At 39.0% G+C, this 22032-nt stretch overlaps 3 protein-coding genes across 5 annotated transcripts; all 3 read left to right on the forward strand.

Annotated features, from left to right (window-relative positions):
* Positions 1-7526: 7526 nt before the first annotated feature.
* Positions 7527-11691, forward strand: LOC112170473 (ubiquitin domain-containing protein DSK2a). Of its 2 annotated transcripts, none has more exons than XM_040508338.1 (8): positions 7527-8138; positions 8505-9290; positions 9713-9951; positions 10044-10184; positions 10521-10558; positions 10839-10867; positions 10984-11073; positions 11202-11691. In XM_040508338.1, exons 1-8 carry the CDS (start codon positions 7907-7909, stop codon positions 11351-11353), a joined length of 1707 nt encoding a protein of 568 aa, XP_040364272.1. In that variant the 5' UTR covers positions 7527-7906; the 3' UTR covers positions 11354-11691. The 2 variants fall into 2 exon arrangements, with proteins under 2 accessions (XP_040364272.1, XP_024163547.1); XM_024307779.2 differs by having other exon boundaries at positions 7528-8138; positions 10500-10558.
* A 1111-nt stretch (positions 11692-12802) lies between these two features.
* LOC112171394 lies at positions 12803-13237 on the forward strand. Its single transcript, XM_024308586.1, has one exon. The coding sequence runs from the start codon at positions 12803-12805 to the stop codon at positions 13235-13237; it is 435 nt and encodes a 144-aa protein (XP_024164354.1).
* Positions 13238-13974: 737 nt separating this feature from the next.
* On the forward strand, positions 13975-18434 carry LOC112171984. 2 transcript variants are annotated; one of them, XM_024309129.2, is made up of 4 exons: positions 13975-14105; positions 14946-16653; positions 16753-16836; positions 18068-18434. In XM_024309129.2, the coding sequence occupies exons 2-4, from the start codon at positions 14946-14948 to the stop codon at positions 18163-18165; spliced, it is 1890 nt and encodes a 629-aa protein (XP_024164897.1). In that variant the 5' UTR covers positions 13975-14105; the 3' UTR covers positions 18166-18434. The 2 variants fall into 2 exon arrangements, with proteins under 2 accessions (XP_024164897.1, XP_040364678.1); XM_040508744.1 differs by having other exon boundaries at positions 14035-14105; positions 14932-16653.
* The last annotated feature ends 3598 nt before the right edge of the window (positions 18435-22032 follow it).

The raw sequence follows: 22032 nt of genomic DNA on the forward strand, positions 1-22032 counted from the left end.
AATTTATTAAATAAAGGGTATTTTAGGTGTTCCAAAATTTTGGAGAAGCCTATGACACTAAAGTTAGGCTTCCCTTTATAGTAGTAGAGATATAAATCATAGTAAACGATATACTTTCCTTTGTGGATCGGACATTAGGTTAATATATATATATATATATATATATTTAGGAGAAGACAATAATGTATTAAAATAGAAAAGCTCCCGACCTAGCTCTGTTAGGGTTTGGATTTCGGCGGTCCTTCGAGTTCACCGCTCCTACACCTACTCCATATTCATGGAGTCTATCATGGGTTTCGGCCTATTTATCTTTACTCTCGTCGCTCTCCACAGTGGTGGTGGTGGGGTGTTTGTTTTGATTGCTCGGGCGGAGGACGTTGGCGGCGATGGTTGTCTCCTGGGGTTTCCGAAGTCTGGGCAATGGAAATGTGGTGGATTGTCGGTGCAGATGGCTGCTGACATAGATCCGGTGAAGGAGGATATTGTGAGGGGCGCGTGGGACAGTGGTGGTGTTTTGGTTGTTGTTCACCGTGGCTGGCTAACAGAGGTGGCAAAATGCGGCGATTTGGTTTATTCAGGTGGAGGCATCGCCGCCTTGTGCAACCGGGGGTTGACAGGAACTAATTGAGATTTGGCTGGTTCTATTGGTTTTGATTTTGATCTTGCAGGTCTGGTGGTTCGCTCTTCATCTTGGTCTCTACATCGCTTGGGGGCGGTCAGTATGGGATTGAGTCAGCGGTGGTTCTGACGGTGGGAATGGAATGGGAGTCTGTTGTTTCTAACCCGGAGCCAACTGTGCATCTGGATCCGGATCTGGGATCCGGGTGGAATCTGCAACATGATCCGGATTTGGGATCCGGGTGGGTTTTGGATTTGGAATGCGACACGCTATCTTTGTTGTGTTGTGTGTCAAATGCTAGAATGGCTTGGGACTCCTGGGCGTTATTGGTATTGGATTCGAGACCCAAGTTTATGGTACCTATTTGTGAAAGATCTTCTGCCAACATGGCCATGTTCTGACACCCTTAGCCAGCTTCGATCTTTAGGTGGGAGAGTGCCCTCATTCCAGTGCCAAATTGGTTTTTGTCAATTTGTGCGTTGGAGATGCATGGGTAGCCAAACCACCTACTACTCAATTCACTACACGGCTGCAATCCGTAGTGTAAAATCAGCGATGAGTTTCAACGTTGTTGCTCTTGCATTTTTAATTCTTGTATTTCCGATGCAATTTTCGCATCTTTTTCATTTCGTACTGTTTATTTCTTTCTTGATGTTTGACATCGTTTCGTTGTAATCTTTCAATTTCAATAAAGGGCTGACCTCATTTTACTCAAAAAACAATGTATTAAAAAACAAATTACAAATGATTCTTTTCTTTTTTGGGTACGGCATTAAAGTAATCTCAACTATTAAGTAATAAGCTCAAGTACAATCTTTATACCTAGAATCTTAAATTAAAATTAATATTTGAATTAGGAGCGGAACTATTGCTAGGTTAGAAGGGGTCGACCTAGCTGTCTCTACTAGGGTTTCTCGGTGCATTTCTACATCGACAAAAACCCCAAAATCTCATATCTCTCCATCTGATCTAATTATCCATTCGATGGCAGACGTCGGGAATGGTCCTGAGGTGGCGCTAATCCACGTGGATTCGACTCTGGTGGCACTGGGGGCTGCAGGGGCTAATGTGTTTCAGGATAGCCATTGGTATATGGTTGGCCATTTGTTGGCGATGAAAGCAAAGTTGTCGGGGTTTAAAAGTACCATATCCACCATCTGGCATATCAGATCGGATCTTACCATCCAGGACGCAGGTGAGCAGTTTGTGTTTCAGTTTGAGAATGAGGCGGTGCATAATCGAATTTTTCATGGAGGCCCTTGGTTCTATCGTAATACTATGCTTGGTGGGTGAATATGATGGGCTCAGTCTGGTGGAGGAAGTGCTGCTGAATATGATGGAAACCTGGGTAGCCATGAAGGGTCTTCCTCTTGCCCTGAGAAACAAGACGGCGCTCACTATGGTGGGTTCGTCGCTAGGGAGGGTGATTCGGGTGGATCAAAATGCCTTGAAAAGGAAAGAAGAAGAACATAAAATCAAGATAGTGTTTGATGTCTGTCACTAGATTCGTATATGGAAGGTCTTTGAGTTTTCTCAAGTGGTGAGACCAAAATTAACATTCATCTATGAGAAAGTTAAGGGGTTTTGTTGTGATTGTGGGTTGTTCCTTCATGATGCCCTAGGCTATGACAAAATTTTGATCAAAGAGAAGGAGGAGATTCAGGCTAAACCACCAACGACTGCCATGGCGGGGTTGTCCTTGAGCTTGGGGACATAAGTTGGTCCTTCGTTGACTAAAAAGGACTTGGGAATGGGAGTACCGATCTGGTTCATTTAGAGCTTGAGTCGGGTTCGTCTGGTAATGGCATATGGGCTTTGTGCGTTGGGAATGGATCGGAGGCCATGCAGCGTTGACAAATCATGGTTTCATGAGCTCCAAGATGATGGGAAATCACATAATTTTGGACCCGGTTATGAATGATATCCAATCTGCTGGGAGTTTGAAATCGTTTTTCCACTTCCAGTTATCCAGAAGGAGGCAGGCTCGACGTTGTTGGCTTTGATCCCAATGTCGACTGAGACAGGAAAAGAGACTGCTAGGGTGGAGTTTTCCTCCATGCAAGTGATGCCAGTCGGGAAGAAAAGAAAGGCTGTGACCAATTTGAGTCGGTTTGGGAAGAAGTACTTAGCTCTTCCTGATTCGGCGCTTGAAGTTGAGAGAGTGTCTCTTTGATTTTACAACACAAGAATGGTAAGTTGTTGGTCTCACCAAAGAAGAAGAAGATTGGGCGCCCCAAGAGTAGCAAAAATACGGTTAAGACTACAGATGAACAGGAAGTGAAGAAGATACGAAATTATAAGCGTTGGGGAAAAGCTTTGAGATTTGATTCAAATCTTGAAGCAGTGGATACTGAGGTTGTTGATGAGCATGGTACTATGCAGATGGCCGGGGAGGGCAAGGCTGCTCTGCTAGTGGAGTCTCCTATTGCAGAGGGAGGGGTGGAAGGTGATGTGCCACCTTCTATGACTAGTTTAATTTAAATTTTGTTTTGGGTCGCAAAAACCAGTGTCTTAGTTGTTTCCTTTCATGTCTGCTTCGAGATTTCTTAGTTTTTGTTAGAATAATAGTGCGTGGATTTCCTAAAATGTGGGTGTACTAGAGACTTGTTGGGATGCTATTCTTTTAGAATAGGGTTTTCAAGAGGTTCTAACGAATGATTCTTTATGTAGATCTTATAGGGGTGTTTCATTTTTATACTGCTTGCTAAATTTAATGAAAATGCTGACCTATTTTCAATCAAAAAAGGTTAGAAAAGGTCTGGACACCTCACATGTGTTGATGAGAATTAATCACCTAAAAGAAAAATTGATGCCATTAACTAAATTTGACCACGAATATTTCCCTAAAGCCTTTATCCATAGGATCTTAATTCATTATGTTCCATCAAGTGTAGGTGCTTTTGGTTTAATGTTAACCCCCAAAGATAGGCCACGAAGCTTACTTCTTACATGTAAATATATACATGGAGGGCCAATGAGTTGTTATAATTTAAATTAAGCTACATGCTCTGATCCATCTGTACCCTCTTCGGTATCCATGAGAGAATTAGACTGAATATTGTGAGTTGTATTCCCACTGTTAATGTAAAATAGATTGTCTGTTATACTTAGTAAAATTTAAGCATAAGAGTTTATTTAAAATTGTTACTTGGATGGCCACTAAGATAGTTATTTAAATTTAACCTATTATATAAAGTGGGACTTTTAATACATATGATCAGTCCCACTAAACCGCCTTTTTGCAAACTCTTGCTCCTAAAACAGTCCTAAAACAATAATCACTCTCTTTCTCTCAAGCTCTCGAACGCTCTGCGAAACCAGGAGATAGACACTAGGTTTGGGAAACACAGGGGATTTTTTAGCACCGGTCCGGCGGCGACCCCGAGTCAACCATGGCTTCTGGCCTCATTGATGAATGGCGGGTGTTGCCGAACTGGTTCGTGGAGTCTTGAGGCTTCAAGTTTTGCTTTTTCTTCATTGGTCTGGGCTCTGTATGATGCGTCTCTCCTCTCAGGCGGCAGCGCAAGCGTGGTTGATGGGCATTTGGCGATCGACGACGGCGCAAACATGGAGTAGGTGGCCAGAAACCAGATCGTGGCGGCAACATGCCATGGATTGTATGGTGTTGGTCACTGATCTACGTTATGTCGATAGTCGGAGCCTTCGACGGTGGAGCTTTCATTAGTGGTTTCAAGCTCTCAAGCCGGTGGAAGCAAACAGGCGGCAGCGTACGGTAAATTCCTTACTGGTTTTTTGTTTGGGTATGTGGTTTTGGCCTGGATCCCACCGAAAACAGGCAGGGGGTTTGGTGTGGCTTGTTGCGTGGGTTGCAGTTCTTAGGCGAGGCGAGCTCGAAGGGATTGATTTATGGTGGTGGTTTGCCGGCGGAACACCTGGAGAAAGAGAAGAGGATTGCAGCAGCTGGTTTGTGCTTTTGTTTAAGGTAGTTCTTTTGGTTAGGCTTTCTTGGTCTGTAGTATGTCCCTACTCATTTGAGATAGGGTTAGGTCAAATTGAGGTGCCATGGATGTGGTATCTTTCCTGGGGACGAATAGGTTTCTTGTTGGTTTTATCTTATGGTCAATGTGCTGACGAGCGATCCGTGCACTTGGTCTGGTACCTTTGTGACACGGTGTGGAAGAGGGAGTTGGTTTTTCTAGCGGTTGTCTATAAGGTAGTATCGATATTCTCGGGATTCTATGTAGCCCGAGAGGTTGGGTGATATAGGTGGTTAGGGGTTGGGGCCTTTCGGCTCATGGAGGTCATTCATGACGGACCCGTAACTGGTTTAGGTTTCAGGGAGGAGAGTGAGGAATTCTTGTCCACCACCGGTCTATCCCGTTTTATGTAATCTAGTTTATTTTAATAAAAGTTACTTATTCTCAAAAAAAAAAAAAATACATATGATCAAAATTTTACCTGTGTTAAATTATTCCCATCATTAGAGTTAAGTTTAGCAGTGTTAAGATAAGTTTTTATTTCTTAGGAGTGAAACTATAAATGATGTAGAATAGAGTAGTTAGATTGGCGTAAAGGTATGTGAAAAATTGAGAACTTCAAGATGGTGTAATTCTGAGCCATGATAACTGATTGGGGCACAACTAAAAAAAAAAGAGTGAGTTGACGAAATAAATTCAGCACTTTGTTTGGATTTAAGAACAATAGTTTCTCAAAAAGAAAAAAGAAAAAAATCATTTAGGAAATTGAATTTTAATTTCAAATTTATTAATAGATTCATTATTTTTTCTTTCAGAGTTTTAATCTCTAATCTTGAATATGAACAACACCCCTAAGAGATCAAACACGCTCTCTTTGGCTCGTTAGAAACAACTGCTATAAGAAAGAACAAGACATTTGTATTTCTTTCCATGAATTGCTTGATCCACTAGTATCCGTTATCTTCAATGCTAAACTGTAAACATCTGTTCGACATAATATATAACTGAAAAAGAGATACAAAATCACAAAACTGTAAAAATTAGTGAGCAACTAAAAAATATTAGGACTAAATTCAGTTTGCTCCCTCAAACTTTGGGGCAAACATCAGTTTGGTTCCTGACCTTTTTTTTTTAATCATGATGGTCCTTGCACTTCTATTTTTCATCACGCGAGTCCAAAATTCAAATTTAGCTCGAATAGTGACGTCATATGTTGAGTTGAACCAGACATCTGGACCCACTTTTCAGACTTCGAAGGGCATAATAGACATTTAAACCCAATAATCTCAAAAAATAAAATTAATAAATAATAAACCCCATAATTCTAATTTAATCTAATTTCTTTTTTCTTTTATTATCTAATTTCTAATTTTTATTATTTTTTCTCCCTTTAGTTTCACTTTGCCTCTCTCTCATATCTCCAGAGCCCAAACTTCTTAATCTTCTCTATCCTCCTCCGTCCTCCGTCAAGCCCGAGATTCCAGTCACCGCACACCCTCATCCATCGCCTTTCATTTTGCACAGATCCGGTCTCACCGCTCGTGCCGACATCATCTTCATCAAGGTTTGGGTAAGTAATCTAAGAAGAGAATGAGTCGTTCTTGAAGCTCGTCCCCCATTACAACAAACTGAACAACAAGAGTCCAAAACAAAAACCCAGTTCGGTGGAGAAGGATGCACAACAATTCCGATGAAGCAGAGGAGGCCGAGTTCAGCAATTCCTACTACACACTCTCTCTCCTCTTCCTCATCTCTGAATCTCCCCTAACCCACTCTCTCTGCACTCTCCAGAGGCATCCCCACCACCATCCAAACCATCAAAACCAAATTTCACTTTAGCTACGCCACCCAAATCATCAAAATCAAAATTCAATTTGCCTTCACCATTAAAACCAGATTTCTCCTCTACCTCCAAGAAGTAACACGCCGGCAAGTCAACTCAGCCACTGGCAAAGTCCACAAAGGTCCAGAACCCAGATTCCATAACTGAGCTAACCTGCACAAAAAAAAAAAAAAAAAACCCAGAACCAAAGATTGAAACTTTAGCCAAAATGAAAGAAACCTAGAAGAGAAAGATGAAAGCTTTAGAAATGGGTTACCTTGGGAAATCGATTAGTGGAGTCTTTGAGATTTTTGAGGCGGGTGTCAATTGGAGCTGCTTGAATTTGAGTTTTTTGAGGATGACGAAATCGACGATATTGTTCATCTTCGTCTTCTTGTTCTTTACAACCATGGCCGTCTACACCACCACCCCGGACAACAAAATTCCACCCATCGAACAGGGCCTGGCCCAGGCCTAACTCGCCGAAACCTAGCTCTGCGCTGCCGCGTCGTCTCCATCGACAACGACTCCAACCACCCAGATCAGACGGTCCTTCTCCCAGATAAGTGAACAAGATTTCTGCAATTTTCAAGTGTAGAAGAGAAGAGAAGAGAAGAGGCGTCGTCGGCGGGAGGAGAAGAGAAGCAGGGACAGAGGAAGTGGATTTGATCCAAGGGACAGAAAACTTTGATCTGAGCCAAGCCCCATATATTATTTATTGGGGGTTTTTTTTTTGGGGGGTTTATTATTTACTAATTTTTTTTTTTTGAGATTATTGGGTTTAAATGTCCATTATGCCCTTCGAAGTCTGGAAAGTGGGCCCAGATGTATGGTCCAGCTCAGCATATGACGTCACTATTCGAGCTAAATTTGAATTTTGGACTCGTGTGATGAAAAATAGAAGTTCAAGGACCATCATGATTAAAAAAAAAGGTCAGGGACCAAACTGATATTTGCACCAAAAGTTTGAGGGGGCAAACTGATTTTAGTCTAAAATATTATTTAAAAAGTCCAACCTATTTTTTTTAATTTGTATTGTAATCCCTATTGTTGAGCCATCGTTTTTGTTTTTTTTAGATATTTTTTAGAAACTAAATAAATAAATAAAAATGAAATCTTGAGAAGGGGGTTCAACTTCAACTCCAAATCCTCACCGGAGTAGAATATGCGAACCCGACCGCAGAGAATCTAAACTCACTTTTCCTTTCTCTCTTACAAAAGGGTTTCACCTTGGGCACACAAACCCACATATACTCTCCTCTCTTCTTCTTCTTCCTCTTTATTTCTAATTCCTCCCCAACCCCCCTCCTCCCCTTTTCCTTTCTTAATTTGTAAATTACAATTTTTCTTTTTATTTTCCCCTAATTTTATTTCTCATCTTATATATATATATATATATATATACATATTTCACACATATTTCTATTCTTTCTGGGCTCTTTGTTTTTCACTTTCACTCCAGAGGCGTTTCCAATTGTTTCTCATATTTTAGGGTTAGGGTTTTCGGATCGGTGATTGGGTTCAATTATGGGGGTTGAGGGCGATTCAAGCGAGCCTAAAGTAGGTGGTGGAGAAGGCGGAGAGCTGATTAATATTCGGTGCTCTAATGGGTCCAAGTTTTCGGTCAGGGCGGCTTTGGATATCGATGTTGGGGCATTCAAGGCGATTTTGGCTCAGAATTGTAATATTCCAGCTGATCAGCAAAGGTTGATTTACAAAGGTCGGATTTTGAAGGACGACCAGACCCTCACAAGTTATGGTAAGCTTCGATTGACTCTCTGGGATTGCAGTTTTCCCCCCAATTTTGTTTTGCTGTTAATTGTTTTTGTTATTTTTATAGAATCTGGGGTTGATTGTGATGTGGGTTTCTGTGGTTTTTATATAATTTTCGATTTTTTCTTTAGAATATGCAAATTTCTAATTGAAAAAAAATTGATACTTTGGGGATGTTTGTGGAGTGTGATTGTCTGTTTTGATTGCTGTGTTATTTAGAGAGACGCCTAATTTGTGTGTAGGGTGAAATTGTTGGATTTGAATGCTGTTGATGGCTTGAGTGCATCTATAAGCCAGACACCGTGTAGGTGATTCAGTGTCTCTGATGAGTTATTGGTATCTTTTGTTGAAGGTTTGCAGGCAGATCATACTGTCCACATGGTTCGTGCCTTTGCTCCTGGTGCCTCAACAACACCAGCTACTCCCGCCGCTAAGGCTACTTCTGCAAGTCCCAACACTGCAGCTGCAGCTGGTGTTACTCGTGGTGTTGGTTCCGAGGGGGTTGAGAGTCCCGACCTTGGGGCATCTTTGCTATTTGGGCAGGGTTTGGGTGGTCTTGGTACTGGTGGAGCACCTGGTGGTTTATTTGGGAGTGGGCTTCCGGAATTTGAACAAGTGCAGCAGCAACTAACTCAGAACCCGAACATGATGAGGGATATAATGAATACGCCTGCCATTCAGAGTCTTATGAATAACCCTGAGTTGATGCGAGGCTTGATCATGAACAATCCACAAATGCGTGACATCATTGACCGGAACCCAGAGCTTGCACATATACTTAATGATCCTGGTATTCTTAGACAGACACTAGAAGCTGCAAGGAACCCTGAACTCATGCGTGAGATGATGCGAAACACTGACAGGGCAATGAGTAATATTGAATCTTCGCCTGAGGGGTTCAACATGCTGCGACGAATGTATGAAAATGTTCAGGAGCCATTTTTGAACGCTACCACAATGACTGGGAATGCTGGGAATGATGCGGCTGCAAACCCCTTTGCTGCTCTTTTAGGGAATCAGGGTGGGGCACAGGCCAGGGATGGGACTAACAACCCTTCAACCACCGGTTCAGAAACTACTGCAGGTTCTGCTATTCCTAATGCAAACCCTCTTCCCAACCCTTGGAGCAATACTACTGGTGAGCTATTCCTTTTTGTTTTTTCTTATCTAATTACGTTTTTAGATTACCTATTAAAGCTATAGCAATTAAACACAAAAGTTTCCTGACAATCCAATCCTTAAAAACTAAGACTCCCATGCTAAATTTATGGCTGGATCTTGAAATTTAATACCAATGTTCTTCATTGTCTGTTCCTACATGTCTTTTTAGCATGATAAAGGCCACTCAACTTTTTGATGTGGTACATGGAATGTCTTTCAATTTACCTGTTTGTCCTGCAATCCATTTCTGTTGGCCCTTAAAATCATTAAAAAGTAAAGTTATGTCCTTTACTAGTGTAGTTTTTCCTAAAAGGAGTGTGGTTTGGATAGATTATAGAGTTGGTTAGGTGTAGTCTGCCAACCGAATTTCTATATTCACATTACAATTTAAATTCTCAGGAGGAAATCAAACAAACGCACCCAGGTCAACTCCTGCTGGGGATGGGAGGGCACCAAGTATTGGCGGTCTTGGAGGTCTGGGAGGTCTAGGAGGTCTGGGAGGTCTTGGTGGTCTTCCAGGAATGGAACAAATGATGGGTGGCATGCCAGATGCTAATGCAATGAATCAGCTCATGCAGAGTCCAGCAATATCACAGATGATGCAAAGCATACTCTCTAATCCCCAATATATGAATCAGGTACTATCATTAAAAATATTTTCTTTATAGAGGAGGTGAATGTTTTCCCAACTGAAGTTCTTTTCATGTTTCCAAATTTATTTATATTTCAGATCCTGAACCTCAATCCACAACTACGCGCCATGGTTGATTTAAACCCTCAACTTAGAGAAATGATGCAAAATCCAGAGCTTCTACGTCAGTTGACAAACCCTGAGCTTCTACGTCAGTTAACAAACCCTGAGACAATGCAGGTATTTTTCTTCAGAAGTTTGCAATAACTCACCAAGGAATTCTACTATAACAATTTATCGAAGGGATAAAACCATCCGCAATTTATCCAAAGGGATAAAGCCACCCGCCTCTCTCTCTCTCTCTCTTTCTCTCACACACACACAGAGACACAAACATACATACCATCTTTGCTGGTTTATGCTCCTCTTTTTTCCTTTTAAAATTGATTCTTGGTTAAATGTAACTTGACAACATTTTGTCTGCTGTGGACATTGAAATTGTTCCAAATCTAAATTTTACACCAGTTATCTTCAACTTTTTACCCTCTCTTGCAGCAAATGCTTGCATTGCAGCAATCACTAGTTTCTCAGACCAATCGACAGCAATCAACTCAGTAAGTGAATATATCTTTTTATGCCCACTTGGTTTCCATGATTTCTTCTTTCTAGAAACTTGTATATAAATACAGAATCATTCTAGGGTTTACATAAATTTGTTATAAATCCATGTAAACCTTCTTTCATATCCCTTGGATTAGTTCCATATATTGTTGAGTTGTCAAATTCATCATATGGTTTGAATTCTCTAACTTGAACAAGCAGAGTAACATATACCTTTCGTATACCTTTCATAATGTTTGCCCTACCACTAATCATTTGCTGCTTTCTTTTCAGGGATCCAACTCAGACTGGTGGTGCTACAGGTACTTTGGGGAATAAAGATTCAAGAAGATACTGTTTATAATATGTAGTCCTTGGCATTTTCTCTCGTTGGGTTAAACTTCCTGCTAATATGTATATATATTTTTTGTATAATCAGGAACCCCCAATAATGGTGCTGGACTGGAGATGCTGATGAACATGTTTGGTGGTCTTGGAGCTGGTAGCTTGGCTGCACCAGTCAGCAATGGTAGGGTTATCAACTCAACTCAGTTTAATGCAAAGCTTGCATTCATAAAAAGAAAGTTTCCGGTTTTGATGAAGGAAATAGAACGGCCACACCTTTTTTTGTCTCTGAAATTTTTGTATATGTTGCAGTACCACCGGAGGAACGTTTTGCAACTCAGCTGTCACAACTTCAAGAAATGGGTTTCTTCGATACTCAAGAGAATATCAGGGCATTGCAAGCCACTTCCGGGAATGTCCATGCTGCAGTAGAGCGACTTTTAGGGAACCCACCAGGAGCATAACATGTTACTTGATTTCGTGTTTTTATATTTATTGAATTGGGATTCTTTTTCTTTTTTAATGTGGACATGTAACATTAGTAATGCGGAGTAAAAAGTCTTCTTAAGACACAGAGACATACGGGCAGTTGTAGATTCCATTTTGGGAGTGTGAATAAGCAAGAACACACTATCATAGAGCTGTGAACTTGTGGACAAGCTTATGCATACCCAACTATTTACCTGCTTCCCTCTTCCTTCCTCTCTTTCTCGGATATGCTTGAACTTTCTTCTTTCCTTGTATACGGTGCACATTTGAAATAAATTGTTTCAATGTAAGTATATTTCTGACGTTTCAGATCCAGAATTTCTTTAAGCTTTTATATATTGGTTGAATCACTGGAAGGTGTCTGACTGGATGTACAGAATAGCGATGGCATTTGCTCTTAGGTGAATAATGTGGTTTTAATTTCAATTCGTTTTCCAAATGAAAGATTGCCTTGGCCATTTGGCGCCTAATCAGTTACTTTTTTATTTTATTTTATTTTTTATCTTTTTTATTTTTTTACACTTTTGTATTTAATCAACTGCCTGGAAGTGAGTGGGTGAAAATGTAAAATATATAGCAATTAGAGCATTTTTAGTAATGCTAGCTATTTTTAGGTCAAATTTTTGCCAAAGTAGCTAAAAAGTCATTTTGGCTAGTCACTTTAGAAATACTTATGTATCAGCGCTCTCTATTGTAGTGAGTTTTGAATTTATATTATTTTTTGAAGGAAGGTTAAATAGTTTAAATGTATTTAAAAATTACATAAAATAACTCAAAAGGAATGTAATAAATTATAGAGAGCCTCATCGAGAGCGAGATATTTAGGAGCGAGATAGCTAAAAGTTATAATGGATAGCCATTTAGGAGTCTGGTGCAGCTGCTAAAATATATAAAAAGCTAAACATGCTCTCCAAAATAGCTAAGGAGTCAAAATAGAGAGTCTACTAAAGATTCTTTTAGCAAAGTAAATAGTAAAGAGAAAATAAAAACTGTTTTCTTCTTTTCAGGTATTGATTTACATAAATAATAACTTACTAGTAAGATAGGTAGTAGCGTAAATGAGTCGAGCCAAGACAAATATCAAGGCGATTAAGCTTGGCTCATATGTTGTTTAAAGCTTGAGCCGTGGTGAAGTAATGTCTTCTGCAAGATCAACCTCCACTCGGTTTGATTGATTTTTTTTTTCTTTTCAAGCTTGAACTTGATTTAGCTTAGCTTGATTGTGGCGAATTAGACTTGGCTTTGCTAGATCTTAAATTTGTCTAAATATGGTATTGAAAAAATTAGAAAGGTTTACATAAAATAGATATACAAAACTACAAAAGTAATTATTGGTACATTAAATGAAAGAAATATATTTTTTTTAGTTAAGTTTTTATATCTTAAGGCCAGGAGCAATTAAACTAAATGTTGATGGTGCGCTGATGGCTGATCAGGGGGTCTTTGGCACCGGAGCGGTTTGCAGAGATGAGGAGGGGGCCTGCGTTGGTGTACTGGCAGCACCAGGGATTGGTTACTTGAGCCTGCAAACTTGTGAGTTTTTAGCCTTAATAAATGGGTTGCATTTTTGTCTTCAAGCGGGGTTTTCACATTTGGAGATTGAAGGTGATGCTCAGAACATTTTTACAGCTCTTAACTCTCCACAGGAGGATTTCAGCCCGGATGGAGCATTAGTAGAGGAAGTCAAGATTCTATTGAGTCATTTTCAGTCTTGTAGTTGGGGTTATATCCCTAGAGAGGATAATAAGGCTGCTCATTGTGTGGCCAGAGCTGGTCTATCTATGTTGTTCCCTACTTATTGGTGGAGAATGACACCAGATTGGCTAAATCCAATTCTAGTCGACGATCTAATTCATTGAGTTATGTCATTAAGTCTTTGATATGGAGTGTGGTACTCTTCCCTATGGTTTTGTAGGGTTTAATGAGGCCATTATATACTCCTTGATGTAGTTCTTTATTGAGGATGAATGAATTCCCATGTTGATCAAAAACAAAAAAAGTCTTGTTTTGAATATTCAATTAGAGCTTAATTCTTGCAAACGAGCCGGATATGAAATTATTCAAATTGGTTCATAAAAATTACAAACTATACACGAGGTTTACGAACCAAATATACTAGAGTTTAAGATTAGCTTGATTTTTCTATAAAGTTTAATATTGACATGTTCTCTTTACAAACACGAGTTGAAAGAGCTAAAAACAAGCTGAACTCAAACCGATTTACAGTCCCCAATTTCAGGTCTTAATTAAGAGAAAATCAAACTAACATAAAAAGTTTTAATGATGTCAGAGTTTCTAACTGTCATGTTCACATATTGAGTGGATTCTTTACTTAGTGAGCACTTGAGCTCAATTGTCATTGGATCTAAATTTAACGATTAGAATAAATTTAATAGTCTTATTATTCTCAACCACCCAACTTAAATTCAATAACAGTTGAGTAGAAATTCACTCTCCAAGTGTTTGTAATCTTCTCACGCCTTGGCCTCTATTTTAGAAGTGAGAAAAGGTGAGAAAGGTAATACATCTGCCAGTTCTGGGGTAATCCGTGAAATATCAAAACATTGTAGGACCAATTTCAAACAAATCAGATTCCACGGAGGGACTAAACAACAAATTCCTGACATATTAAAGAGGGGATTTAGAGCCAAAGCTCGAGGCTTTTGAAACCCCCCCGTCTCCTCTTTTCTTTTGCACAAACGGTTCCAATGAAATGAGCTAATTAAGGTGATGCCTCTCTTCCCTTCAATCATGGTCGATTCTAATTTCTCTGTCAATCAATTTCTTTCTTTCTTTTCTGGGTCCAATCTTACTTTTGCTTCTACTATTGTTTGTATCAATTACTATACTTCTCAGACGCCCTATTTAGGTGTTTTTTTTTTTGTTATAGACCATGGTTTAATCTCAATTGCGTAAGAATCTGTCTCGGTTAGGAATTTCTGTTCCAAAGTGAAATTGATGAATTGGGTGCTCATTAATTTTTGATCTTGGTGGAATTCATGCCTCGGAATTGTTGGATTTATGTGAGAATGCAGTGATTATGGTCTTTCCTTTTCTTGCATGATTATGTTGAATTTAATCTCGTAGTTGTTTAATCATCTATTAGGCTTTAAGTAGCTGTTTGTCTGAATATAGGTAATTGGCTAGCTGAATTGGTATTTTATGACATTGAGTTTCGATAGTCTATGTAAGTTAGTTAGGGAACTCTCGGAGTGTACTTTTAGAATATAATGCCAAACTTGAGAGTTTTCCTGCCAAATTAGGAAGAAGAAAACTGAGGGAAATGGTTCGAGTGAAATATTTGTTGTGTTTTACTTCTAGAATTACGTTAGGTTACTACCAGTCGTTTTAGCTATGTGTTTGAGTGATCCCCTTTAGCAAGCTTAGGACATTCTTGGTTTGTCATGCTCTGTAGAGCTTATGTAAACTGAGCTGTCCTCTGTGGTTTATTTTTATGATTATGAGTTTTCATTTGATTTAACCTCTGATATTTGAAGCCACTTTTTATTCATTTGTTTTTATTTTTAAATTTGACTGTTGTTTCCATCGCTATGTCAATATATTCAGATGGTTCAGCATACCATAGATTCTAAAACCAATGAATATGGGCTTGGAACTGCTGAGGCCGAGTTGTCTAGTCATGATAAGCAGTTGTCAGTTCCTGTAAAGAAGACAGTTTTAAGAGATGTGCAAAATGACAAAAGAATTCCAGTGCCCGGCTCTGCTGGGAGCTCTTCTCCATTGAAGGATAAGATACCTAATAGTAATTCCCCTAGAGTTTCTGGCACCAAAAGACCTTTATCTGAGTGCCAGATGATCCCTCCGGAACAGCAACCCCCCAGTAGTACTTTTGCAAATGGGCATCTTGTCTATGTTCGCAGGAAATCAGAAGCTGACGCAGTCAGAAGTAGTACTAATGATAATGCAAGCATTAATGCTGATGGTCAGGCATCGAGGAAACTTAGCAACCAAGAGGCAAGCACCGGACCGATATCCCAAACAAAGGAGCCAACAGTTCATAGTGCTAATGATAATGCAAACGTTAATGCTGATGGTGAGGTGTTGAAGATAATTAGCCACCAAGAGGCAGGCAAAGGACAGATACCCCAAACAAAGGAGCCAACAGTTCACAGTGCTAATGATAATGCAAACGTTAATGCTGATTGTGAGGTGTTGAAGATAATTAGCCACCAAGAGACAGGCAAAGGACAGATATCCCAAACAAAGGAGCCAACAGTTCACAGTGCTAATGATAATGCAAACGTTAATGCTGATGGTCAGGCATCGAGGAAACTTAGCAACCAAGAGGCAAGCAGCCGACCGATATCCCAAACAAAGGAGCCAACAGTTCACAGTGCTAATGATAATGCAAACATTAATGCTGATTGTGAGGTGTTGGGGATAGTTAGCCACCAAGAGGCAGGCACCGGACAGATATCCAAAACAAAGGAGCCAACAGTTCACAGTGCTAATGATAATGCAAACAATAATGCTGATTGTGAGGTGTTGAGGATAATTAGCCACCAAGAGGCAGGCACTGGACCTATATCCCAAACAAAGGAGCCAGAAGTTCATTTTGCTGATGATAATGCAAGCATTAATGCCGATTGTCAGGTATTGAGGAAACTTAGCAATGAAGAGGCAAGCAGCGTACTGATATCCCAAAGAAAGGAGCCACAAGTTCAGTTTACTAATGATAATGTAAGCATTAATGCTGATTGTGAGGTGTCGAGGATAGTTAGCCACCAAGAGGCAGGCACTGGACCCATATCCAAAATAAAGGAGCCAAAAGTTCATTGTGCTAATGATAATGCAAGAATTAATGCTGATTGTGAGGTATTGAGGATAGTTAACCACCAAGAGGCAGGCTCCGGACCCGTATCCAAAACAAAGGAGCCAAAAGTTCATTTTGCTAATGATAATGCGAGCATTAAGGCTGATTGTCTGGTATTGAGGATAAATAGCCACCAAGAGGCAAGCAGCATACCCATATCCCAAACTAAGGAGCCAACAGTTCATAACATTCCGGCGTTTGCACCTTTTCCAAGGGAAGCTGCAGCCATCCCTCCTGGAAAACCATCAGTTTCTCTGCCACACAGTAAATCTGATGTAAGAGGAGCACCAGTAGGATCCACTTGCCAACCCCTTGCTTCTGCGACCCCTTCATTGGGTAGTTCAAAGGGACTTAAAAATCTGCATTGGGAAGAGAGGTTTCATCAGCTGCAGTTGCTATTGAGGAAATTGGACCAATCAGACCATGAGGATTATCTCAAGAGTATGTCTTAAATTGAGAAAATCCACCTTATCATTTCATTTTATATTGCTTTATATTCTGTCCACATTGGTTTGCCCTTTGATAATGTTCATGGTTCAGTGCTTCGGTCACTCTCCTCGGTTGAACTAAGCAGACATGCGGTTGAGTTGGAAAAGAGGTCAATTCAGCTTTCACTGGAGGAAGGTAATACAAAAATTGTTTTTATTTAATTTTATTTTTTATCATATAAATATGCAAGGAAGAACTGTATTGGAAAACACTAAAAGATGGAGGTTCATGCTTTATTCTCGTGTTCTAAATTTTGGAATTCTTTTTTCCTTCTATAAATGATTTTGAGAAAGTTCAAAAGAATATTGATTAGGAAAGTTTATGACCTGCTTTCATGATCTTTACATGTAAATTCTTGCCCTATCTACCAACTTTCTTTACTTCCCCTGTGAATTCTTGTATGTAATTTTTTTATTGTACGTAATATTGTACTAGAATCTAGTGATCTTCAAAAATTACCAATGTTGTGCGAATTAGCTAATTCACTTATTTTATTACTATTGATGATGTTTTCAGTATTTGGTATATGGTTTGTCAAAATTTTCAAATATTTTCACCTGGTTTGATAGCTGATATAATCTTCTTTAAATGTTGTTTGTGTAAAAGAATAAAAGAGTGTCGATAGGGATACACACTCAGTTTTGATGAAATGGCTTTCTTTTCTCCTTTAAAGGAAATTACTAAAAAAGTTTTTTTGTTGCTTGGATGCCTGCCTTTCACATGGTATGTATATTTGGTTACATTCTGTGCAAAATGCAGCACATTGATCACTCTAGCAGCACTACTGCTAATGTTTGAACCGCGACCAAATAGAAAGCATGAGTGAGTCTCTAAATTGGTAGAAGCACGTGGTACGTGAGTCTTGGTAATTGCAAACTTTAGCTAGGCAGCTTGCACATGTAGGCTGCTGTATTCATTGTTAAATGTGAGAATAGTGAATAGTGTGAGTTAGCCTGCAGATGTCTATGTATTGTGAATAGTGATCAAACTTTTTGGGTAGATTACATTATGTTTGGTTTTGGTTTTCAAACTGTGTTGTCGCTTTATTCCCTACCCTCCTACATGTTTACAAAATCATAACTCCATATATGATGCATTGATGATGATATTTGGAGTTGGAGAGCAGAAGTTCTTTTAGTTTCTATACACTATAACTACCTGGAAATAATAGAAAGCATAATGTTTCATATCCCAACTGCTACGTAGTCACTCCTTCTATTGTTGCAGAAACCATTGTAGTCAGGTAGTGGTTGCATATCAAGTTCTTAAGCATCTATTTAATTATGCATGTATACTTCTACCTTGAATATGTGGAAAAAGCATGAAACCTATCTCACATTCCTTTTTGCATTTTCCATTATTACAGCAAAAGAGTTGAAGCGAGTTGGGGTTTTGAATGTTCTGGGAAAACCTATGAAGCCTTTTAAAGTGCCCTCAGCTCTTCAAGACAGATCTGAGAAGTGAACAAACACCAGGAATGAGGGGGTAATTGTGATAATCAGTACATTGCTGCTGGGTGAAAAATGTGCCTACTAGTTTCTTTTCCACTGGTTCCATCTTGTGCAGTTGTTAATTCTCCAGTTGGTTTGCTGGTATTTACTGCAAGTCTGTAATATTGCACTTCTAAATCTGCAGTATCTTTTTATCAGCTGTAGCCTAGGCTGCTGAAAGTATTGATATGTGACTGTTGAAAAGTAAATAGAAAAAGAAATCTGTCAATTGCTTTGCAATTCTTCCTTGCAATTTGTTATTTAATTATGAGTTAGTTTGTGTTGTGAGGTCTTTATTCAAGCTTTTGGTTCGTTGCTGGAAAGCAGGATATTTTCTAAACCTTCAAATTAATTTATCCTATTTATGTTGGAGAAGAAAACAAGTTATTGTTTATATAAAGCAATTTCCCTTTTATTTTATTTTCTTTTCTTTTCAGTTAAACCATTGACAAACTCATACGTCAGTGTAGACGTTTATGGTGTTTTGCTTCGAATACTTTCCCCTTAAGAACTTGTTTCCAGCTCATTGTGCTTTCTGCAACCCTCCTGGCAATCTCAATACTTTGCTTCCAATATATTTCTCTCTTCTAAGAACGTTTCTGAAATAAGTAGAATTTTGTCCCTTTTCTTTCTGCAACAGTGATGGCACTTATTTTTGGGAGCCATGGACTAGGGTTGCTTCTAGTCATTCTTTTCTATTTATGAATTTTCATTGTTAGTGGCGAGCAAAATGATAGCAGCTTAAATTGTGAAAATGAAATTGTAGATGGCAAGAGTCACTCCTTTTTATTTTTATTTATTTATTTACAAGAGACTACTATTGACCGACAACTCGTTGCGCGGATCAAGTAGACCGATGGAGGCCCGCCGGTCCGGTGGGTAGAGGGCCGGGCTTGGTTTAGGGGTTTGAAACTGGGCCTATGAAAAGCCCGTTAGGCCCGGCCTGTAAAAGCCCACAAACAAAAAATATTATATAAATAACACAGAAACTGTTGTGCAGAACACCTAACTTTGCTGAATTACTGGGAACTGCTCGGATGGAATTAGGAGTTGTACCCTATATGCACGGAAAGCCCCATGTGTCTAGTTTCGGTGGAATTTTATGGTTTGCGATTCCGTCTTTTCTAGAAGGAGTTATGACAATTTAAGTGAAGGCAGTTCAGCTTGAACGAGAATTTGCAACACAGAAACTGTTGTGCAGAACACCTAACTTCACTGAATTACTGGGAACTTCTCGAATGGAATTAAGAGCTGTACCCTATATGCATGGAAAGCCCCATGTGTCTAGTTTCTGAAAAATTTTACGGTTTACGATTCTGACTTTTCTAGGAGTTATGGCAATTTAAAGGCAGTTTTGCTTGGACGGGAATCTGTAATATCTTTTACAAGTTCATGTCTAGAACTGAACTTTGCTGAATTACTGGGTACTTCTCGAATAGAATTAGGAGATGTACCATATATGCACGGAAAGCCCCATGTGTCTAGTTTCTGAAGAATTTTACGGTTTGTGATTCCGACTTTTCTAGAAGGAGTTATGGCAATTTAAGTGAAGACAGTTCAGCTTGAACTGGAATCTGCAACATCTTTTACAAGTTTATGTCTAGAAGGCCCATCACATATATTTGGAAATCTTCAGTGTGCCACACCATCATTATATGTGTGTGTGTCTCTTTGTGTGAATGTAATTTTGTTGTAATTTGGCTTATGGTGAAATTGGACGTTCTCATACTTCTATATAGAATATGTGCATATATATATATATGTATATATATATATATGTATATATATATATATATATATATATTCTATATGCCATGAATACGGTTGACTGATTCAATCGGATTTGAAAATATGGTGAAATTAGCTAAATTTTTTACCACACTGATAATTTATTATAATAATCTCATCCAACGGTCGGTTTTTCCATTTTATTTGTATTGATAGAGGTTGCTCTTTGGTGTGTATGATATATAAATATAGGTTTATAAGAGTAACTAAGTTTGACCTACTTGATCGAATTCGAAACGAGAACCAAATTGGCTGGATTTTCTACAACCACCATAAAACATTACAATCTCTCCATCGAGCTCCGAAATCATTTTCCATCGATGGAATTTTTAGAATGAACCTCAACAATTTAAATGCAATATATAAGTCAATACAACTTTAGGAGGCAAATTGTTATAGGCCAATGTCTTTGTAATTAAAATTGAAGTTTTTATTTTATGTTCACACACATCCATCGATGGAATATTTACAGACGTGATGTGAAAAAATAAGCACGTTTCACGGTCATCATGCCATCGGTCAACTAAGAAGACATACAAGTGACGGCGGTTGACCAATTCGATCGGATTCGAAAATATAGTGAAATTGGCTAAATTTTTTACCACACTCATAATTTATTGTAATAATCATATCCAAAGGTTGGTTTTTCCATTTTCTTTGAATTGATAGAGGTTGCTATTTAGAGTGTATGATATATAAATATAGGTTTATAAGAGTAACTAAGTTTGACTTAGTTGATCGAATTCGAAACGAGAACCAAATTGGCTGAAATTTTTACAACCACCATAAAACATTACAATATCTCCATCGAGCGGTTGGTTTCTCCAAATTAATTTTTCACTTCATGTTTGCTTTAAAATGAACCTCAACAATTTAAATGCAATGTATAAGTTATACAACTTTAGGAGGCAAATTGGTATAGACCAACGTATTTGTAATTAAAATTGAAATTTTTATCTTATGTCCACGCACATCCATCGATGAAATATTTACAAATGTGATGTAAAAAAATTAGCGCGTTTCGCGGTCGTCAAACCATCGGTCAACCAAGAAAACATACAAATTACTATGGTTGACCAATCAGAACGGGTTCAAAACTATGGTGAAGTTGACTGAATTTTTAACCACACGCTTAATTTATTATAATAATCACATCCAACGGTCGGTTTCCCATTTTCTTTGAATTGATAGAGGTTGCTCTTTGGAATGTATGATATATAAATATAGATTTATATAAAAAAAAATTAGTGTCTTTAAATATTTATAATAAATAAAGCCCACAAGGCTTGTCCCGAAAAAGCCCGCAAGACCCGGCCCGCCATTATTTAAAAATATAGTAAGATCCTGCTCGGCCGGCCCAAACCCTCTATAAATGGGCCGGGCCAGGCGAGGCCTACCGCCAACTTACAGAAAAAACCTCAATGCTCTGGCTATTGCTGCTTGGCTTCGTCATCAAGGTAGTACCAATCACAGACCACCATCACGTACAAACCACAGTCATAAAAATTCTTCTGCTTCGGCATGCATCCCTCTTCTTTAAAATCATCATCTTCCTCATGATACCAGTAACCTCTTGGCAAAAGAAACCCACGAGCATCCCTATCCCAACGAGTATAACCAGACCTCGAGTTCATATAATCCCCATTCCACAACCAACTACAGGGAAAAACACGTTGATGATACCCCCAGGGCATATCCTCTTCTTCCCAATTCGGTCGCATCCTTTGTTTCTTCTGATTATATCGTTGCAACTAGTTTTTCTGCATCCATCATACTAGTATTAGTAGTATCTCCATTGATCATGGTACAATCTCCATCGACCACACTAGTTTTAAAAAATGTTGATCAATGATGAGAAATGTGTTTGGTAAAGACGAGTAACATCCCTGAATTTCGATGGTGGAGTTATCGACAGTTGGAAGACAGTGGATTGCGAGAATTGACTACACCCGGTTTTAGGGGTTATTATTTGGCCCTTCGCCCTAAACCCGCCCAAAGACCGACCCTTTTTCAAATAGGCTAGGGTATGGGCCATGCAAATGAAGTCCGGCCC

This window comes from Rosa chinensis, chromosome 6, assembly GCF_002994745.2.
Source record: "Rosa chinensis cultivar Old Blush chromosome 6, RchiOBHm-V2, whole genome shotgun sequence".
In the NCBI taxonomy this organism is placed as follows: domain Eukaryota; kingdom Viridiplantae; phylum Streptophyta; class Magnoliopsida; order Rosales; family Rosaceae; genus Rosa; species Rosa chinensis.